Below are 22,577 nucleotides of genomic sequence, written 5' to 3'. Positions count from 1 at the left end.
GGTAGAATCTACTGTATTTCTGGGAATTACCCTGGATTCAAAACTCCAGTGGGGCTCCCATATAGAAACTCTGGCGGGAAAGCTCAGCTCAGCGGCTTTTGCAATAAAAAGGATACGGTCATTAACCGATGTTTCAACAGCTCGCTTAGTCTACTTTAGCTACTTTCATAGCCTAATGTCATATGGAATCATGCTATGGGGCAAAGCTGCAGATTTTGAAACAATATTTATTCTGCAAAAACGTGCCATAAGATACTTGTATAAAATGAAAGCAAGAGCGTCCCTTAGAGAATTGTTTAAAGAAATTGGCATTCTCACGGCCGCTTCACAATACATCTTAAACTGTATTCTATTTATTCAACAAAATATTAATGAATTCAAAAAGAAAAGTGATATTCACCAAATCAATACTAGAAATAAAAATAAATTGGCTATACCCGCTTTTAGACTTAATAAAGTGTTTGCCACCTTTATGGGACAAGGTATCCATTTTTATAACAAAGTCCCTGATAAATATAAAGAGCTACCGTACAATAAATTTAAAGGTATAGTTAAAGATCACATGCTTAAAAAAGCCTATTATACAACTCGAGATTTTCTTAATGATAAGTCATCCTGGGAGTAGGATTATGGTCCTCTCATGCTCGCACTAAAAAGAATTAAAATCGTGCTATGAAAAGTAATGTATAAACTAATCTAATTTTCTAAAATGTTATAGTGTCATGCTTCTCAATCTGGACTGTTACTTAACTTTATTATTGGTTTTTTTTTTCTCTAAGAGATAACTTGGTATTGTCATTCTCACTAAAATGTCTCTGGGGTGGTGGCGTAGTGAGGCGGGTCGTTACATTCCCTCTAATATGGTCGAGTGAAGCGATGGCTGGTTCACTCGTCATGTCTGTGAACAGGCGCTGCTTTCGGGGACTGGTCAATCCAAGTTATTCCAACTTATGTATGCGAGTCATTTCTACTAGTATTTGGGTATGTAATCTGTAAGTCTAGATATTAGCACGTCACTACCTTGTTTAATATGCCACGCAATTTTGTATACCCATTCTTATAAGATACACTATACAAGAATGCATGGTAAATTCAGTGAACTGCTCCTGAATCGAATGTACCTGCTATTTCTATTTTTTTATATTAACCGGCAGACAGTGGTGACTGAGTTTGTTGCGGCGCTTCTTCTCAGCACTTGCCAAATGTTGGTCTCGAAGCGCTGGTAGGGTAAAAAGATTATGAGACATGTAGAGGCTCCTTAAGAGCAAAATGACGATTTGTAAGAACTATTTATTAGTCTAAACAAATAAAGAAATTTTGACTTTGACTTTGACTTTGACATTGTTTTAGAGCCATCAACATTACAATACGAGTACATTAACATTAGTACTAAGATAATAAGAAGTACCTAAATGCTAGGATAGACTGCGCCTTATCACTTAGACAAAAAAACAACTTCATTCTAGGTGGTGCAGTCAATCAGCCAAGTTCTCAAAACAAAATAATGTTGTCAGGTCACTGGGCCTTGCCTTGGGGTTATTGTCAAAACTACACCAATAAATTAATAATCCCAACAAACCACGCAAATAATATTCGTTCAATATACAGAGATGACGTTATGCTGGTTATATTACTACATGAATTTTATTGCGATTATCGTCTGCTCGGTTACTGACAATACAATATACCTAATTATGCCTAAAATTATTATGACTATGGAGAAGGGGTTCGCGTCAAAAATAAAGAAAAAAATCGTGCCAAGATTTTATTTCCAACATTTTAAAGAACAGCCAAAAAACTAATTCTCATCTACACTAATTTAACATTCACAATTTTATTTTTCAGTAAAGATGACAATGTATCATAAACACAATGATAGAATGATATTTCAACAAATACAGACATAGAAACATCTATAAACTTAGACATCTTTCAAAATAGTTTGCAAATGTTTTGTATAATTTGTAACAGCACTTTTGTTTGCCTAGTTATTTATGTAACTGAAGAAGGTTTACATATACCCCCACTGAATCAAATCATCAACGATTCCGCACAATCTGTCCTTGTAACTCTCATCCAAGTTGTAAGGCACAGTATAATCGACTCCCTTATCTAACTCGGGGACAGCATCAGTTCGGGCGAAAATGAAAGGCATGAGACATAAGAAAAACATCAATCCTAAGTCCAATTTATCTTTGAATTGCTCATCAAATTGTTCTTTTGAATATACCTTCGCAGCTTCAACGCCAAATTTGCTCAAAAATTTTTCAAAATTACTGTAGTACAAATTTTTAAGATGTTCCAAGTGCTGTTTACGAAATTTCTGATCAGTGCCTAGGAAAATAAAAAATAGAAAGTCGAATATAGGATTGCCGAAACTTGTAATTTGATAGTCGACAGGAAATACTGCAGAAGGTTCTCCGTCCTGAAATGAATAAATAAATAAAATGACTGCTAAACGTTAATGTAGTGAAATTGCTTAATAACAAATTTGTATCAATAAAATTGGAAATGTAAAATAACGTTAAGCAAGTTTCACAATTTCCACACCGCTCTCTCGTTGATGGTGAATGGTGAATTTATTTATATTTAAAAAAAATAATCATTTTATGTACTTACAATGTCTTTCACCAATATATTGCTAGGTCGATAATCGCCATGTTCTAGGCAAATAGCCCCTTCAGATGAATTTCTTATTAACCTTAAAAATTTCTCTTCCATTGTGGGATAATAATTATCAAATTTTATTTTTGCTTCATCTTCTAAAGTCTCCATAGCTATGTTGTATATTTTTTTGTTATGATGGTGAGTGTGTGAATTTACTTCTACTAACGAATGTAAGGACTTTATGTTGTTTTCAAAATATTCCGGATCTTCATTTTGTATTACAAAAGAGACCGCATGTAGTTTTGCAAGTTGCTCAATGGCTAATTCTGCAAATTTTATGTGCATGACTTCGAATCGGTCGTTTGTTTTGAAACCCAGTTTAGTAATATCTTCCAAAATTATTACCTCGCTATTCGTCTCGCTGAATACCTTTACAGTTCTCAGTCTGTCTTCCTGTGGTATATTATATTTATCTTCAACTGTCTTAAAATATTTAAATATTTCTTTGTACAAAAATTCTTCTCTCTGGTACATTTTAGGCACATTGAAAATTGGACAGTTTTCTGATGCATGCGTATTAATTTTCAGAAAGATGTTTAGTTCTTTTTCTTCGCCATTTTTCGTTTTGCCATTTATGGTCACCGTTTGCAATGAACCAAAGTAACTTCCTCCATTAGTTGAAAGATCTTTTACACTAACTTTATACTTAATTAACTCTTCTTTGCAAATTATTTTTCTGATGTTAAGGCGTACCATCGATTTTAAATTTTTAACTGTTAATATACATATTGTCATCTCCACTGCACTCACTAATGGTCGTCATTTTGATTTTATTTGTATAATTCGTGCAAACACTGAGAGAGTCAAAAGGCTTATAAAGTCTCTAGGTTGATTAAGTACATTATGTATTTGTGTTATCAGACAATGCAAATAATTGTTTAGCAGTGGTATTTTATTTCATCTTTTGAAATACCTACCTTATCCATATTCATTATCTCAGCCTTCTGTATTATTCGAGACACTTGTTATGGTTCCGTACCTCAAAAGGAAAAAAACGGAACCCATATCTTTAATGGATCACTTTGTAGTCCGTATGTCTATGAAGTATAATTTTTTTTTAAAAAGTTTTAAAAAAATTAAAACCGACTCCAAAAAACGTGCACTAAATATTAAAAAGATAATAACGTTATTTATTTATTAGGACAAAATATAGGTACCATGATTGATATTCTCAAAGTTAGTGCCTGCCCACCTACTGCCAAGCTCAAAAAATATTCTAAAACCCGTACCTTACTCTAAAATGATTTTTTAGATTTGGTAATAGATTTCGCGTTATTAATCGTCCAAAATCCTTAGAGGAGGCCTTTGTCGAAAGACAAGCTGTTAAGAGGAGAGATAAGCCGAATGCCGAAAATACTATTTTAGTTTAAATGAACTTTTTCTTACCTCTAGTTATAATTTGTAATATTATGTATAGTAAAATAAGTTAAAAAAAATTAACAGCAATAAAGGCTTATTTTATTTTTATTTTTTTATTAAACGTCTCAAATTTTCCGTTAAACAAAAACCGTAAATTGTCACAAAATAAACCGTCTATTTAAATATGCAAAGCATGTGCAAAAATACCTTGTTTCAGAGCCATCTACATTACAATACGAGTGTGTACATTAACATTATGTTGAAATATATTAGGAGCGCATTGAAACCACGTAGGTACTTTGAACTAAATATTATTAATTCGAATAATCGCATCAAAACGTAATCCGCTTTAGACATACTCTCTCATCCGCGTTCGTATGCTCGAGCGTCAGTGTTGCCATCCACGTATTTACTTTTCCCACTAATTTTGGGGTTGCCCGCTCGAACATGCGATTTACAAAGCAAATAAGATTTACAGAATAATTATATCACATTTAATGCTAACAGTCGGCCATTCTGTCCCCGGAATGCCCTCATTACGGTTTCGGCCATTTGACTGCCTGTGTGTCCCACACTTATAGATAAAAGAAAAAGTTAACGAAATTTGGATTAGGCTAATTATCATTATCGTTTACATTTTAGAGGAATCAGAAACCATTCAAAAAAAAAAAAATTATTCACTTCTCAATGAACGTTACTAATTTAGGAACATAAATAAGATCAGTTTTCTGACATACATACAAATACAAATACATACAAATCAATCAAACAAGATTAAAGTAAGATGTGAAGTAATCTAACTTGGATTAACTCCCATACATTGTTTACAATTAGGTACCCTATTTAAAATGTATTTAACATAACTTATCACAACCAAAACAAAAGAAAATAGATTTACTTCTCAATGAACATTACTACTTTAGGAACTTATATGAGATTAGTTTCTGACATTAGGTACATTCAATCAAAATGATAAATCAATCAAACAAGATTAAAGTAAGATGTGAATTAATAATCTATCTTGGATTAACTCCCATACATTGTTCACAATTAGGTACCCTATTTAAAATATTTAACATAACTTATCAGAACCAAAACAAAAGAAAAGAAAATAGATTTACTTTTCAACTTACAATTATTTAAGAACATAAATGAAATCATTTTACCTACTAACATTATAACTTGATCTTGTTACATTATCAAAGAAGACAAATCAGTCAGACATTATTGAAGTAAAATACCTGATAATTATGTAATTAAGCTACTACTCATTATTACTATTGAATAGATTGTGGCTGAAGTCTCGACGCTGAGCTCATGGTGTCATCCTCCCGACTTGGTTGGTTGGTAAAAGGTATATTTAGGTTCATCATTTCTTCTCCCTGTAGTCATATTACACAGACTCCCATTAGACATTGCACTCCTCCTCTCTAGTGTAGCTGACCTGGAAGATAAATAAGTAAGTTACTAGTTGTCCTACTACTTTGGACTTCAAATTTGTTACCTGTCAGCCTTGATGAAATATTTATGATAAGGTTAATAAGTATTTATTTGTTTAGGAATATGCAGCACAATATTACATTCATGAAATATTGTAAACCAATGATTATTTCTATCCAATCTGATAGTCATGTAGATAATAAATTATTTGTCAATAGGATAATATGAAATAATTGTTTTATTTGACTTTATTCCCAACAATAGGGACAAAGGTCTAAGGTGTATTATGTAAAATCATCAGTAATATAGTATGGAATTATACAACCACTCAGACTTCAGTATTGCATTCAGTGAGTGAGTACTGCTTGTACTTCGGCATCCTTCACCGGGCTACTAGACAGTGAGCACCGCTTGTACTTCGGCATCCTTCACTACTTATGTGAGCACCGCTTGTACTTCGGCATCCTTCACTTTATCTAGGCCCTTAGTGGTGAGCACCGCTTGTACTTCAGCATCCTTCACTCTTGTTATAATTCTTCAGGTCCAGTAGGTAGATATTAGTATTTATTTTTGGCACCTTCGGCCAGTCTGACCAACACAGGGGTTTTGAGCTGACTTCACCCTGAAATATCTTAGGGAAGTGGGAAGGTAGGAGTAATGGTAATGACTATCATCACCTAATAGAATAATCTTATAAAGTACTCCTGCTACAATTAAGTAAGTACATACGGTAAGTGTCAATTCAAATATTAATCAAATATTAGTTTATAATAATACATCATAGTAGGGATAGTATAGGGGCACTACCTTAAAATAAGTGCACATACATAGACATAAGTAGTCAATAAGAATATATTAATAATGGTGTTTAGTTATTATTCAGGTAGGGTAAAAGTACCGGTTTTCGTCACAGTAAATCTTAAGTTACAAATATGATTAAATTATTGTTTTTATTTTATAGTGTACATTTATGTTAATTTTATGTTTTAATTTTGATTTAATCCAGTGACGACAAACGGACTCTATGTTATAAAAATATTTTAATGCAACGGAATCAAACAGTAAGATATGTATTTAAGAAGTTTTTGCTGAGTAATATTATTATGTAGTTAGCTAGTTGGATCAAATAAGTTGTATGGAAAGTATTTATAGATTAGAGTACCTACTTAACAGTTACATATTATTATGTATAAAAGTTATAGATGAAGTATGTAGTATAGTTCAGTTAGTAAGTAAATTGTGTGATTGAGTTATATATTTAGTAATTTAGAACATATTATTATCATTAAATTTGATGTTATGTACATTTAATTTGGTTCATGACTCTCATCGCTAGATGTGTCGTCATCACAATCTGTATCCTTACTAGAGGTAAATGTTATCCAAGGTTTTAGTTGATCCGCCGGGTAAATGCTTTTATACTTCCTCTTAGAATGACCATCTATAGTAGAAATTTCGTACCTATCATTACTTAAAACGGCAGTTACTCTGTAGGGACCCTTAAACTTAGGTCGCAATTTCTTACTTTTGCCATCTGCAGGGTTATTGTGACTTGGTATCATAACCAAATCACCGGTTCTATAAAATTTAGTTGGAGCTCTAGTGGAATCGAAATAACGTTTCATATAATCTTGATTCCTTTCAATATTCTCTTGGGCAGATTTTCGTATTCCATCCCGAGGGGATCCTTCAGCTTGATCGACATCCGGAAGAACATCATTTAAGGCATTTATGATGGGACCTTCACTTTCACTAACGGTCCTAAATCCAAATACGATTTCAGCTGGAGATTTGCCTGTACTCCTGTTCTTTGTGTTGTTAAGGCTCCACTGTACTCGGCCTACGTTCTCGTCCCACATCCGCTCGTCCATTCCGTGATTAGTTGCAGCCAAAGACTCTAATATGGTACGATTATACCTCTCAATTTGCCCATTAGCTCTAGGCGTCGCAACTGCATTAAGAACATGCTTGGCGCCGATCGATACAATAAACTTTTTAAAGCTTGCAGAGGTGAAACTAGTTCCACGATCCGATATTATTACTTTTGGTATACCAATCACGTTGAAAATATCTTGTAGAATTTGAATTGTCGTCTTAGTCTTAACATTCCGAACAGGTTTTACGAAAATAAATTTGCTAAAACCATCAATAATACCTAGTATGTATGAGTTCCCCTTTTTGCTCCTGACAAACGGGCCTAAGTGGTCAATATGCAGTGTTTGGAATGGGATATCTCCTTTCGGTATCGGGTGTAAATATCCTGTTGCCTTGGACGATGATCCCTTATTGTATGCACAATTGAGACATGATGAAACATATTTACGGATAAATTTACCCATTTTGGGAAACCAGTAATCGTGTTTAATCTTATCCAGCGTTTTGTCATACGAAAAATGGCCACATTCGTCATGATTCAGTTGACAAATACGCCATCTGGCGCCCTTAGGGACGACCCATTTTAATTGGTCTCCAACTCTTCTATAAATCTTATTGTCATGAATAGTAAAGTTTGCCACGATGTCTTTAACATTTCTCTCACCACAGTCCAAAATGGATTTGACTCTTTTTAACTCGGGGTCAGCCATTTGAACTGTCTGAAGCCAATCGTCGGTCTCAATCCGCATGATTTCGAACTCTCGGCCCTCTGCGAGGTCATCTAGATGGCTCTCTCTAATAGGATTCCGACTTAGGGCGTCTGCATGCTTCATGTGATCCCCAGGTCGATATTCGATGTTGAAATCGTACTCCTGGAGAAGTAGCCACCATCTGGCTATTCGCGGCACTAAGTCCCTTCTTGTTAGGGTTGTCCTTAGTGCATTGCAGTCCGTATAAACTTTGAAATGAATGCCGATGAGATAAGTACGGAATCTCTTTAGTGAGTTGACGACAGCAAGGGTTTCCAACTCATAGGAGTGAAGAAATTCTTCCTCCTTGCTTGTCTGTTTGCTGAAGTAAGCAACGGGTTTTAGCGGCGATTTTTCATCGGGGCGTTGTAACAATATTCCACCCAAGCCTAACTTGCTCGCATCGCAGTGGACTTCCGTCAAATACTTCGGATCATATAATGCTAGTAACGGTCTTTGTACCAACTTGTCTTTGATAGTTTGAAACGCCACTTCTTGGTCTGTACCCCATTGCCATGGTGTGTTATTTTTAGTTAGTACTGTAAGGGGCTTAGCGATGCTCGCAAAGCCGGGAATGAATCTCCGGAAGAAGCTCGCTAACCCAACAAACTGTCTTACTTGGTGAACAGTGGTTGGCGTAGCAAATGATGCGACTGCGTCAGTTTTCCTTCGACCAGGCTTTAAGCCCTCTTGTGATATTTCGTATCCCAGATACTCCAGTGTGCTTTCGAAGAAATTACACTTTTTTAAGTTCAATGTCAGCCTGGCCTGACGTAGTGCGTCTAGAATCTTAGCCAATTTCTTGAAGCCATCATCAATCGTGGCTGCGGGTGATAAAATGTCATCCATATATGGCATAGCTAATTCGTATCTATCTTTGCCTAGCGTCTTGTTAATCATATGCTGGAAGACGGCTGGGGCATTCACTAAACCAAACGGCATTCGCGTGTACTCGTAATGTCCGTCTGGCGTTATGAATGCAGTCAGATGTCTTGAGTCCTCAGCCATAGGGATCTGATAATATCCAGATTTTAGATCTAGGCTGGTGAAGTACCTCATACCATTTAATCGATCGAGTTGATCGTCAATTACCGGCATTGGATAAGAGTCCTTAACAGTCTTTCTATTCAGTGACCGGTAATCGACACATAAACGATATTCGTTGTTCTTCTTTCGAACAAGTACGATTGGACTTGCGTAAGGTGAGTTTGATTCTTGTACTATGTTGTTTTCTAGCAATTCATTAACCAACCCTCTGACAATCTCCCGTTCTTTATAAGCCAGTCGGTACGGTTTATACGAGACTGGGCTCTGGTCATTTAATTTAATATGCATTTCTGAAACATTGGTCTTACCTAACTCAGTCGTATCTAACGCAAAACAGTCCCTATAACTGTTTAGAAGATCTACTAAGCGTTCTTTATGTTGTGCATTAACATCTGGGCCCACGTTTACCATGTCTTGTGTAATTGTGAGTCTATCTGGTTCTTCATTGCTATTAATCTGTACCTGATTTACCTCGACACACGACGGAGTATAAGATTTCAGCTCACCCACCACTGGTAAAAGGTAGGCACGCGCTAGTAACTTACCGTTTTCTATTAAAACATCACCATTTGATATGTTTATAGCCATAATCGACCCAAGACCATGATTAAGATGGAATACACCTTGCAATATTATATGCTCGTCGTGTAGTTTTAAAGACGTACTACCTGGTATGTAGATATATCCCGTCTCGATTAAATCAGAACGTATAGGTAGGCATTGAGTCCCTACCAACCTTATAGACTCGGCTGCGAATATATTTATTTTACACAACTCATTTTGAGCTGAATACAAAACTAGCTTTTCATTGGTCTTATGCACGATTACATAAGGTAATTCGGTTAAGTTCTGACCAATTAGTATATCCGTACTTAAGAAAGTATCATCGACAACATAGGCTTCAATCTCTGCCTCAACGAAGTCAATACTGACATCGATCATGGTACGGCCTATTGGTTGCGTAACCCCACAACCAAACCCCTTTATAACTGGTAAGTTATCACTTTTAACCGCAACATTTAAGTCATCTGCTGTACTTTTACTAATAATAGTGCATTGACTTCCAAAGTCTATGAAAGCATTTCTATCAGTTTCGTTTACTCGTATCTTTTTATGATAAATATTTAACGATTTACCTTGAGCTGTAATTTGTTGAACCTCCTTGTAATTATTACTCGAAGCCACCGAAGTTTTATCTTGTACATGCTCTCGTTTACAGTGCTCCGCAACGTGGCCTAAGCGTTGACACTTCGTGCACCTTTGCATAGGCTTCGGGCATTTCGGTACGGTATGCCCAACTTCAGAACAGTTGAAACATTTAACAGCGCGATTTGTGCTCGGGAATTTAGTATTTCGGTCAGTGGGTCTGCCATTGCTTGTTTTATGGAGCGGGGCAGATCTTTTACTATCCAGCACAGGGCGCACGTTTTTGACTGATATACTCCTCAAGTACCGTAATAGTTGACTAGGGCGCTTGAAACTTGATCCTTGTGCATTCAATTGTACATTATGGTCAAAAATGCCATGGATTATGCAATCAACTGCATCTTTACCTTTGATGTGGCATCGACTTACTAGCTTACTCTTCTCGTAAAAGTATTCCTCTAATGTTTCGTCTCGCCTGCTTTTCCTGTTCAGCATTTCGTTTAATCGGTCTGCGTAATTTCTATCGTCAGGAAAACATTTCAGAAGTTTTCTCTGCCAATCTTTCCAACTTAAGTCGATAGAGCTCAACCCTTCATACCACTTCCTAGCTAGACCAGACAACTTAGGTAACGCGTGATATATAATCTGTCTTTCTGTCCATCCGTAAATTATGGCTACCTCATTGACTTTTCTGAGCCAAGCCCTGGTACTTTGTATTTTCTGGCTGGGGTCAAATTGAGGAATGACCTCTTGAGCGCCGATAAATGAATTTGATCCTTGGTTATTCATAGCTTGTATGAAGTCCCGCATTATATTCTTCGACGAGTTACTACGGCTTTTTGCTCTTCTAGAGCGATATTTTGAAGCGTGTCTACTCCTCGAACGAGACGGACGATATTGCGACCTCGAACTACGACTTCGTGTTCTTCTAGAGCGGTTCTTCGAAATGCGTCTCTCTCTTGAACGGTTTCTGCGGTCGGATGATAAAGAACTATCACCGGATAAAGATCTACTTGCGGAAGACGACGTCTCCGTAACTGAGTAGTGCCGGCGATAATTTCTGCGACGGTCGGCCTTCCTCCCATCATGATGCATGCGCTTGGAGCTGTGACGGTAACGACGTCTCCTCGTATGTAGCTTCCTTGACGGCGAGCGACTCGTCCTGCTAGAGTGGCTACTGGTAGGACTACTAGTGTCCCTGCGCTTGTCCCCAGAGTGTTTGTGAATAAATGAAGATCGTGACCGATAACGTTTCATCGGTACGTTCGAGGAGGCCGTAATATCACTTTTACGTTTGTCCGATCTGCGACTATGAATTGGTGATGCATGTGTAGGTGTGTATCTGCTTTGATCAGTGTCCGACATTTTTATAGCTACGTCCCTTGTAACTTGTTGGGTACAGGATAGCAAACAGAATTGCCAAACTTTCGGTAGGTCGGTACCACTTCTGAATTGTTGAAATATATTAGGAGCGCATTGAAACCACGTAGGTACTTTGAACTAAATATTATTAATTCGAATAATCGCATCAAAACGTAATCCGCTTTAGACATACTCTCTCATCCGCGTTCGTATGCTCGAGCGTCAGTGTTGCCATCCACGTATTTACTTTTCCCACTAATTTTGGGGTTGCCCGCTCGAACATGCGATTTACAAAGCAAATAAGATTTACAGAATAATTATATCACATTTAATGCTAACAATTAGTACTAAGATAATGCGAAGTACCTAACTACGATAAACCGCGCGTTATCACTTAGCCAAAAAAACAAGTTAATTCTAGGTGGTGCAGTCAACCAGCCAAGTTCTCAAAGCAAATAATTGACACTGGCCTTGGTTTCGGTAGTTGTTAAAACTAGGTACACCTGTTACGGAGCCCTAGTGTATGGATATCGCACAAGCATCATTGTCCCCATTCACGGATTGCAACAGCCAGTAACAGAAAATGCTGACATCGCGATAAATAATCCTAACACAACACACAATAAATAATAAAATATAATAATGTTTATTCAATTTAGTAGATGGCGTTTGCCTTCTTGTAAAAAATGCATGTTACCTGATAGCCAATAAAAAATGCATTTTTTATTTGAATTTATGAAAAAAGAAGACTTGCATGAGAAAAAAACAAAATTTGTGGCAAGGTTTTATTTATAATATTTTAAAGAGCAGCCGAAAACTAGTTCTCATCAGCTACACTAATTACATTTACACTTACAATTTTTGTTTTTTTTCTAAGAGCAATAATAATATACTTGCTACTTTGTTCGTCTAGATATTTATGCATAATATGCAACTCATCCGATAAAGGAGTAAGGTTTACATATACCCCCACTGTATCAAATCATCAACGATTCCGTACAATCTGTCCTTGTAACACTCATCCAAGTTGTAAGGCACAACATATTCGAGTCCATTATCTAACTCGGGGACAGCATCGGTTCGGGCGAAAATAAAAGGCATGAAACATAAGAAATACATCAATCCTAAGTCCACTTTATCTTTGAATTGCTCATCAAATTGTTCCTTTGAATATACCTTCGCAGCTTCAACACCAAATTTGCTCAAAAAACTCTCAAAATTACTGTAGTACACATTTTTAAGATGTTCCAAGTGCTGTTTACGAAATTTCTGATCGGTGCCTAAGAATATGAAAAATATAAAGTCCAATATAGGATTGTCAAAACTTGCGAGCTGATAGTCGACAGGAAACACTGCAGAGGGCACTCCGTCCTGAAATGAATAAATAAAATTACTGCTTAATGAAGTGAAATTGCTCAATAACAAATTATCAATAAATTGGAAAAGTAACAGAACGTTAGCTCCTTTTACAATTTCCACACATCTCTCTCCGTGATAGTGACTTTATTTATATTTAAAAAATTGAATCATTCATGTACTTACAACGTCTTTCACCAATATATTGTTAGGTCGATAATCTCCATGAACTAGGCAAATAGCTCCTTCAGATGAATTTCTGTACATCTTTAAAAATTTCTCTTTTATTGTGGGATAATAATTATCAAATTTTATTTTTGCTTCATCTTCTAAAGTCTCTATAGCTATGTTGTATGTTCTTTTGTGATGATCTTGAGTGTGTGAATTTACTTGTACTAACGAATGTAAGGACTTTATGTTGTTTTCAAAATATTTCGGATCTTCATTTTGTATTACAAAAGAGACCGCATGCAGTTTTGCAAGTTGCTCAATGGCTAATTCTGCAAATTTCATGTGCATGACTTCGAATCGGTCGTTTGTTTTGAAACCCAGTTTAGTAATATCTTCCAAAATTATTACCTCGCTATTCGTCTCGCTGAATACCTTTACAGTTCTCAGTCTGTCTTCATGTGGTATGTTATATTTATCTTCAACTGTCTTAAAATATTTAAATATTTCTTTGTACAAAAATCCTTCTCTCTGGTACATTTTAGGCACACTGAAAACTGGAAAGTTTTTTGATGCCTGAATTATAGTTTTCAGAAAGATGTTTAGTTCTTTTTCTTCGCCATTTTTCGTTTTACCATTTACGGTCACCGTTTGCAATGAACCAAAGTAATTTCCTCCATTAGTTGAAAGATCTTTTACACTAACTTTGTACGTAATTAACTCTTCTTTGCAAATTATTTTTCTGATACTATGGCGTACCATCGATTTTAAATCTTCAACTGTTAATATGTCATCTCCACTGCACTCACTAATGGTCGTCATTTTGATTTTATTTGAATAATTCGTGCAAACACTGAGAGCGTCGAAAGGCTTATAAATTCTTTTAGTTATATAAATACCTTCTGTATTGGTACTATCAAACAATTTAAGTAATAAGTAATTGTTTAGCAGTGGTATAATGTATTTTATCTTTTGAAACACCTTATCCATATTCATTATTTCAGCCTTTTCGTATTATTCAAGGCACTTTTCTAAAAACAGAATTTTATACTATCTGAACTATTCAAAACAAGGAAAAATGTGAACGAAAGCCAAGATAATAAAAGAAGCCAAGTGGTAATAGAAATTGTAGCTTCAGTTAGCGTAAAATCTATACCTATCTATAAAAGTGAAAGGTCACTCATTGACTGACTCACTCATCATGAAATCTCAGAAACTACAAGTGCTAGGAGTCTCAAATTTTGCATGGTGGTTCCATTTAAGACGTAGAATGTAGATGCTCACTAAGACGGGATTTTGCAAAATTCATCCCCTAAGGGCTAAAACGGGATCAACGCTTACGAAGCCGCGGGCGGTCGCTAGTTATTTATAAAATAATGCAGTGTTTAAGCCGAGTAAATATCGCCGCTTCGACGAACAAAAGCTTAATAGGAAAATGACAATTTTATAGGAGCAAATGAAAACTGAAACTGAAAGCCAAGTGAAGAATCCGGGGTACGCGAGTTCGAATCCCGCCGCCGCGCCGCCCGTCTATTGTGCTGAGCCCACTCGAGACACAAGCATATTTAGCTTAATACGAGGAGCTAACGGGACTATTAGTAATTTTTGCAATTACTGCAATAAATACCTATTATAAATTGTAAAAATATTTGTGACAAGACCACAAAGTCATGTTCGTTTTCACAGACGCGTGTCCAGACGGACGGTACTCACGTTGGCACTGGTCCTATTATTATTGGTACTGGTTTAAATTATGAACATAATAATAATATTATTATCCAGTTTGACAATAATATGACAATAGCTGGTTCGGAGAACTTCGGTAGGTACTTAAATTATTAATGTGTGACCTGAAGTGCCACTCGTGGAAAATGACGGAGTAAATACCTGTTTATTTATTATACAGTTAATTTTCTAAGATTTTTAGCTAACTTATTGAAAATATTTTATATGTTCAGCAGACTTTTTTAGATTCAATATGAGACGAGAGAGAGACTTTTTTAGATTCACGTCACTCACGTACTTACATATTATGTAAGTACGTGAGTGACGTGAGTTTGTCAGTGAGTCGACCAAAGTAGGCGACGTTTAAAGCTCATAGCAGATTTATCAACTCGGAAAGGGATCAACACTGTCTCGCCTTTCGCGAGCTGTCATCGCCTTTCGCGCGCTGTCAACTGCGATTAAACTAAAAGACTATAAGTATACATCTGAATACATTAATTTGTCTTTTTTGTTTCAAAATAACCAAAATCGTAATCGTGACATATTGTATATTTTACTCGTTATCTGAGTATTTTACATATTTAAGGGGTCGCTTAATGGTAGCGAGAAAAAAAAAACAATTTGTTTTTCACTGGTGGTTTATTTCCTTATCGCACTAGGAATATGATGATAGTGATCGTTTTCTTGTGTGAAAAGTAAAAGGTCACAAGTGAGATGGAAAGGGCTAGTTTTTTTATGGGACAGGAGGCAAACGAGCAGACGGATCACCTTATGGTAAATGATTATCTGGTGATTGTATATGAATTAAATACGCTCTCTTCTTTTAAGATTGTAGGTCGTATCGGTCCGGAAATACCTACCGCAGACGACAGTCCATTCCATAGTCTGGTTGTGCTGGGTAGGAAGTTTCTAGAAAAACGTACAGTTCTGGACTGCCAATCGTCTAGCAAGTAATACTACTACTACATGTAGCAAGCAATAATAGACACGTTATCAGTTTGTTCGAAACGGGATGCTATAAAGTAGCATAAGTAAAAAGTAACTTTACATTATGTTTGGCTAAGTCTTATTATCATCAGTCCTTTTTTAGGGTTCCGTAGTCCTGACAAGTAACCTTATTAAAACTTTAAGAGAACAGAATCAAAATATCTTAGACAGAAATGATAGTTTCATTTGTTTCTGAATGAAAGCTTTTAAGAAAACTCCAACAAAAGATTTTGCAATTTATATCTTTTAATTCACAATAATATTTTTTAATTCCAAATTTCACTACTAAGTTCACAAATACCCCCAGTGTATGAAGTCATCAACAACTCCATACAATCTCTCCTTAAAACGTTCATCTAAATCAAACGCCACATCAAATCCTTGTTCTATCTTAGGGGCTCTGTCAGTGCTTGCGAAAATGAAAGGCAAACACAATATAAATATTACCAACCCATAGTCTAATTTATTTCTGAAATCTTTCTCAAAATGCTCTTTAGAATATACCTCTCTGGCCTCTATATTGAATTTTCTCAAAAACATTTCAAAACTGCTATAATACAACGTCTTAAGATCATCCATATGGTTTCTACGAAAATGCTGGTCCGTCCCTAAAAAAATGAGCTTCAAAATGTCCAAAACTGGACTGCTAGGACTTGCTAACTGATAGTCTATAAGAATAACATCAGATGGTTCATTATTCTGAAACAAACAAATAAGTAATTCAAGGGACAATAGGGGAACGATAAAGGCATAGTAAATAATATAATATGCTGTGTTAAAGGTGTCGGACTGGCCGACTCGTGATCCGAGGAAAGATCCTCGGCGCCGCTGGACTATTGTGGACGCTGGACTATACCTAATACAAGCATGATTTTAACTCGCCACGAGCGACTAATTGGATTATTTGAAATACAAATTACAAAAATATTATTTTTATTTAGAAAAAGATAAATGACATCAGCTACATCAAAAATAATTGCAATATACATCATTTTTAAAAACTGAAATTCACTTTTTTGTAATAACTTACGGCCGTAACTACACAACTACGAACATAGACTCTAATCTATTCACTATAACCAACAATAATACACTTATTTAAAGAGTTACTACACACACCAAAACTTTTTGTTTGTAACTTTTTAAATTAATATGTACCTACAACTATAATACTTACAGTTTCTTTAACCAATACGTTGTTTGGCCTAAAATCTCCATGAATTACGCAAACAGCTTCATGTGGTAACATTTTTAAATTATTAAAATAATTTTCAATCATTTTTTGATAATTTTTATCCAGTTTACATTTTACTTTTTCTTCTAAGCTTTCCTTAGCTATGTCAAAGCTTTTCCTTACATAATCTTCAAAATTTGCGTTTATATTATACACCGATTTGAGTGTTACAATATTTTTTTCAAAATATATAGGATCTTCCTTTCGAATAATGAAGGACATGGCATGTAGTTTTGCAATTTGTTCAATGGCCAATTCTGCAAATTTAATGGGTATTACATCGAATCTATCATAAATGTTTAGTAGCCCATGTGAGAAACGTCTTCTAAAATTATTAGTTCGTCATTAGACGTACTAAATCCTTTCACTGTTTTAAACCTTTCTCCGTGTGTAATGTTGTATTTATCTTGAATTTTCTCAAAAACATTAAACAACTCTTTATAGAAAAAAACCTTCTCTTTGGTAAACATTTGAAACGTTGATGAATGTAGAATATTCCCCAGGTGCACATGGAATGTTTTTGAGAAATAATTTTAGTTCTTTGTCTCTGCCATCTTTGGTTTTTCCATTTATGGTCACCTTTTGCAGTGATCCTAAATAGTTACCTCCATAGGTTTCAAATCCTTTTACAACCACTCTGTAAGACGTCAATTCTTCTTTGTCTATTATATTTTTGATGCTTTGACGTGCCGTTGAATTTAATTCTTCAACCAACAGTTGTATGTCGTCACCCTCGCACTTATTAATGGTGGACATTTGGATTTTATTGTACGTTCCTTTTTGAGGTGGTGACATGTAAACTGAAAGACTGTATAAATCTGAATGTATTGTTGTCTTCAAATTCAAATTCTTTATGCTATTTGTCACGTTCTTTGTTAAGCAAATGTTAATTTTATTTGAGTATTTTTATACAGAGATGCCATTTAGTATTATTGGTTTGTATGCATGAACAATGAACGTGTGTCTTTGTATTGGACTGTGTGTTTTGTATTTATAATTATCATGTATGTATTTACAGAATAAAAATTTAACAATACTTTGATAATTATCAAAGTATAGGTTAAATAATATTACCGTGCTAGTACCCATAGTACAAACTTTGCTTAGTTTGGTACTAGAGGTACCTACAGAGTAAAAAATGTCCAATGATTTTTTGTTTTTCCATTTACGGTCACCGTTAATTAATGAGTTCTGACATTTAATTTATAGGTCTTTCTTTATCATTGCAATGAATAATGATTAAGTAAACCAATGAATTTATTATGATAATAATATGTTTACATACATTTTAATATACCTACATAAAAGTTAAACGACAGAATTAGAAAATATAACTAAAACATAAAATAAAATAGTAAGACACGGGTCTTAACGTGTCCTACTATTTTAGTTGAAATGGAACGCGAAAGTTTAAAATCTTAAATTATAAAATAGTCAAATGCCATGGGCGGTAATCATTTATCATCAGGTTAGCTCCATTTACCGTCTGCTTGTTTGCCTCCCGTCCCAAAAATAAAAATAAAAAGTGTCGAAACCATTCAAGCTACGTGTTTAGTTACGCTCTAAGCCTTGTCAACATTGGCTGTGCTCTAAGCGGCTAGTTCAGTGATTCGTCCCACAACTCTAGCAACGCTTCGGCACAGGCCTTACAGCGCTGGCCTTGCCTTCATCACCAAGATGGCTTTTCACTCAATATCCATGGATTATTAACTATCCACGAACGGAGAGAATTAGGCGAGCGTAAGTCTCACACCGCAACCTAGAATCTCTTGACACGTAATGAATGAAGAAAGCGAAATTTGGGTATTTATATTGACCGAATCAAAAACTTCGACACCGCGGTTCAGGTGTTCTCTAATTTTGTAGTAAATCGATCACTGCTTCTACGTATTGATCACTAAAATTTAAGCCTCATTTAACAGTTATTTTTTGGTAACATACTTTTTTAAATCACTGTCCTTAAACCTCTATTGCTCGTCTGAGTAACGCCATCTGTTTGCAATATAATAAACTACGAGTACATTATTCACAGTTAATCCTAGGCGCTAGGGTCTGGTCACGTCTGGTAGTTTTGTACTTACTGATAAATAAAGAAAGCTATTGAAAACAGATACGAGTAATTATATTTATGATCATAGTTTAAAAATAAAACAATGAATGATTACAATGTCAATACGACGGGCGTCAAGCTAAATACTGCGGCGTCTTATGTAATTGCATTTAATTATTTTAAACTAGCGGCCGCCCGCGACTTCGTACGCGTGGATCCCGTTTTACCCCCTTCATCTATCTTACGCGGTTTAGATTTTTTCATACAAATGTTTTTTCCCGCTAACTCTCGTTCCCGTGGGAATTTTGCAATATCCTGTTGTAACTAAGCTTTAAGTTTACTAAGATACCTGCATGCCAAATTTCAAGCGTCTAACTTAAGCAGTTTAGATTTTTCCATACAAATGTTTTTTTCCCGCTAACTCCCGATCCCGTAGGAATTTTGCAATATCCTGTTGTAACTAAGCTTTTAGTTTACTAAGGTACCTGCATGCTAAATTTCAAGTATCTAACTTAAGCGGTTTAGATTTTTCATACAAAAGGATTTTCCTGCTAATTCCCGTTCCCGTGGGAATTCCTAAGTATTCTATAACCTGCCCAGGAGTACGAAGAATAATTGTGCCAAATTTCGTTAAAATCCGTCTAGTAGTTTTTGTTTCTATAAGGAACATACAGACGGACAGACAGACAGACAGACAAAAAAATTACTGATTGCATTTTTGGCATCAGTATCGATCACTTATCACCCCCTGATAGTTATTTTGAAAATATATTTCATGTACAGAATTGACCTCTCTACAGATTTATTATAAGTATAGATTAAATAGGCACAGTTTTGCAACAACATTGCTTTATATTTATGCGCTCTAGTCAAACCGAGTACGTACGGTTCTATAATTTTTCACATTGCAGTTCTAATCTAAGTTTATTTACAAATACCCCCACTGTATAAATTCCTCAATAATACCATGTAATCTGTCTTTATAACGCTCATCCATATTCATTGACAAACTATCTATGCCCTTTTCCAACTGTGGAACGTCATCATCGTTCGCAAAAATAAATTGCATAAATACTAAAAAACACATCAAACCAAATTCCAATTTGTCACTAAAGTCTTGCTGGAATTGTTTTTTGGAATACACCTTTTCGGCTGCGATATCGAACTTGCTCAGAAATTTTTCGAAAGTACTATAGTAGAATTCCTTGAGATCTTCCAAGTGATGTTTACGGAATTCCCGGTCACTCCCTAAGAAAATGAAGTACATTAAGTCCGTGACGGGATTGGCAAAGCATGCTAGCTGGTAGTCTACAGGAATAACTTCAGAGGGCTGTCCGTCCTGAAAGAAACAGATAAAGTAAAATAACATGTACTGATACATGTGAAGTTACATTATTTATCTGTGAAATACTTACAACTTCTTTAACCAATACATTGTTCGTCCTGTAATCTGTATGTGTCACACAAACGGCTTCATCTGGTGAGATGACAAAGTATGTCGAGTATTTTTTAAGCATTTTTGGGAAAAAGTTATCCAGTTTTATTTTTGCGTCTTCATCTAAAGTCTCCTTTGCTTTGTTAAAGCATTTTCTTAAGAAAACTTCAAATTCAAAGTTATCAAGCTGATATAAAGAACTCATAGTTTTTACATTTTCTTCAAAGTATTTTGGGTTTTCATTTCGAATAATAAAAGACATTGCATGTAGTTTGGCAAGTTGTTCGATGGCCAACTCTGCAAATTTTATGGACATTACGTCAAATCTGTCTAATGTTTTGTAGCCCAAATGAGAAACATCTTCCAAAATAATTACCTCTTCATTTGTTTCGCTGTATCCCTTAACAATTTTTAGTCTTTCTTCTTTTGGAATGTTGTATTTATCTTCAATTTTCTCAAAAAATTTAAACAACTCTCTGTAGAAGAATCCTTCTCTTTGGTATGCCTTTGAAACATTAAAAACTGTAAAATCTTTTTGGGAAGGCTGAAAATTTTTAAGAAATAGTCTCAGTTCTTGATCTTTTCCGTCTTCATTTTTTCCCGAAATCGTCACAGCTTGTAATAATCCAAAATAATTTCCTCCGTTGGTTGATAAATCTTTTACATTCACTTTGTATGACGTAAATCCCTCCTTTTCAATTATATTTTTGATGCTTTGCCTTACAGTTGAATTCAATTCTTTAACTAAGAATATGTCTTCATAACCACACTGACAAATCGACATTTTAATTTTATTTTTTAATTCAGTTGTACAAAAATCTCCTGAAGGGAAAGACTACCTTTTGCCTTACTGTTTAATGTCTTTTGTCTGTTTAAAAGGTAAATTTAGCATCACCACACGTACACTTTCTTCTTTATCTTATCGAGATATTATTTAATATGATTACTTTTGTTGGTTTACTTAAACAATACAGTTTACACTAAGTATGTACCTTGGATTATCCCAATGCAAATAACTGCAAATAATGCATGGTTTTTTTTTTGCCAGTTATGCCTATGGGCGAAAACCAAACAAAAATGCAAGTCATAATATGACTTGCATCCAAAAAATATTATATGTAGGTACTTTAAGTTAATATAAATGCGCATTGTTTAGTTAAGTTAACTGTCTGTCATAAAATTAATGATCTAGACATTTTAACTGTCTTAGTGTTATCAGAAAAAAATACATACGAGTAAAATGGCGCCATACTGTGCAAAAACAAGTGTAGTATGTACTACTTTAATGCCTACTTCAGATAAGAACAAACTATTTAGCAAATAATTACTTATTTGTACTGCTGTGTTTTACGTGTATGTCAAAAAATAATTTTAATAACTGAAAAATCTAATTGCCTAAAATCGAATCTGAGGTGGAATTGTGTAAAGCAATCGTAATCATTTGACAGTTCATAACGTACGATTATTCTGTCAAACTCTTTGTTTAACTGACTTTATCGTACGTTATGAACTGTCAATTGATTACGATTGCTTTACACAATTCCTCAATTGTTTATTAATATAATCTGAGGTGGAATTGTGTAAAGCAATCGTTATGATTTGACAGTTCATAACGTACGATTATACTGTCAAACGCTTTGTTTAAAAAACTGACTTTATCGTACGTTATGAACACTTACAAGGCAGGTATGTACCATTCTAGACTGCATCTCACCTAACATCAGATATGATTGCAGTTAAATACCTGCTTTGTGCTGCATAAAAAAAAACATGGCTGCACCTGTTGCACGCTACATCATTACGGAAAGCTTGTATTACTGAATTCCCCATTAAAGAGTAGGGTCCCAGTAAAGAAATAAAGAGTTAGATACGGGACTATTCCCATTATAATATAATATCTTTAATGAAAATCGTTACGAATCTACTTACTTCTAAATGCAAATTACTAAAAATATATTATAAAGCAATTCCGTGTGT

General features: G+C 35.0%; 3 protein-coding genes, 1 long non-coding RNA gene and 1 pseudogene across 4 annotated transcripts in view; all 5 read right to left on the bottom strand.

The window, feature by feature from the left end:
* Positions 1-22,577, bottom strand: part of LOC135077746 (uncharacterized) — a 200,608-nt gene that overhangs the window by 92,239 nt on the left and 85,792 nt on the right. The window lies entirely within an intron of this gene.
* LOC135077228 (uncharacterized) lies at positions 1,753-3,516 on the bottom strand. The gene is made up of 2 exons (XM_063971769.1): positions 2,620-3,516; positions 1,753-2,425 (listed from the first exon to the last, which is right to left on the bottom strand). Exons 1-2 carry the CDS (start codon positions 3,400-3,402, stop codon positions 2,012-2,014), a joined length of 1,197 nt encoding a protein of 398 aa, XP_063827839.1. The 5' UTR covers positions 3,403-3,516; the 3' UTR covers positions 1,753-2,011.
* On the bottom strand, positions 12,417-14,193 carry LOC135077227 (uncharacterized). Its single transcript, XM_063971767.1, has 2 exons — positions 13,188-14,193; positions 12,417-13,016 (listed from the first exon to the last, which is right to left on the bottom strand). Exons 1-2 carry the CDS (start codon positions 14,163-14,165, stop codon positions 12,603-12,605), a joined length of 1,392 nt encoding a protein of 463 aa, XP_063827837.1. The 5' UTR covers positions 14,166-14,193; the 3' UTR covers positions 12,417-12,602.
* On the bottom strand, positions 16,106-18,045 carry LOC135077226 (uncharacterized; annotated as a pseudogene).
* Positions 19,216-21,465, bottom strand: LOC135077225 (uncharacterized). The gene is made up of 2 exons (XM_063971766.1): positions 20,581-21,465; positions 19,216-20,504 (listed from the first exon to the last, which is right to left on the bottom strand). The coding sequence occupies exons 1-2, from the start codon at positions 21,382-21,384 to the stop codon at positions 20,094-20,096; spliced, it is 1,215 nt and encodes a 404-aa protein (XP_063827836.1). The 5' UTR covers positions 21,385-21,465; the 3' UTR covers positions 19,216-20,093.

The sequence above is a fragment of the Ostrinia nubilalis genome, chromosome 13 (genome assembly GCF_963855985.1).
Source record: "Ostrinia nubilalis chromosome 13, ilOstNubi1.1, whole genome shotgun sequence".
NCBI classification, from domain to species: domain Eukaryota; kingdom Metazoa; phylum Arthropoda; class Insecta; order Lepidoptera; family Crambidae; genus Ostrinia; species Ostrinia nubilalis.
Note: the sequence above shows the minus strand (reverse complement) of the source record. Positions and strands in the feature narration are given on the sequence as shown.

What these genes read in the sequence shown, in the direction of transcription:
- LOC135077228 (XM_063971769.1), bottom strand. Translation starts at nt 3,402, where the DNA reads ATGACAATATGTATATTAACAGTTAAAAATTTAAAATCGATGGTACGC. An exon ending in ATATATTGGTGAAAGACATT is followed by an intron (nt 2,426 to 2,619) that starts GTAAGTACATAA and finishes TATTCATTTCAG; the next exon opens with GACGGAGAACCTTCTGCAGT.
- LOC135077225 (XM_063971766.1), bottom strand. Translation starts at nt 21,384, where the DNA reads ATGTCGATTTGTCAGTGTGGTTATGAAGACATATTCTTAGTTAAAGAA. An exon ending in ATGTATTGGTTAAAGAAGTT is followed by an intron (nt 20,505 to 20,580) that starts GTAAGTATTTCA and finishes TGTTTCTTTCAG; the next exon opens with GACGGACAGCCCTCTGAAGT.
- LOC135077227 (XM_063971767.1), bottom strand. Translation starts at nt 14,165, where the DNA reads ATGAATATGGATAAGGTGTTTCAAAAGATAAAATACATTATACCACTG. An exon ending in ATATATTGGTGAAAGACGTT is followed by an intron (nt 13,017 to 13,187) that starts GTAAGTACATGA and finishes TATTCATTTCAG; the next exon opens with GACGGAGTGCCCTCTGCAGT.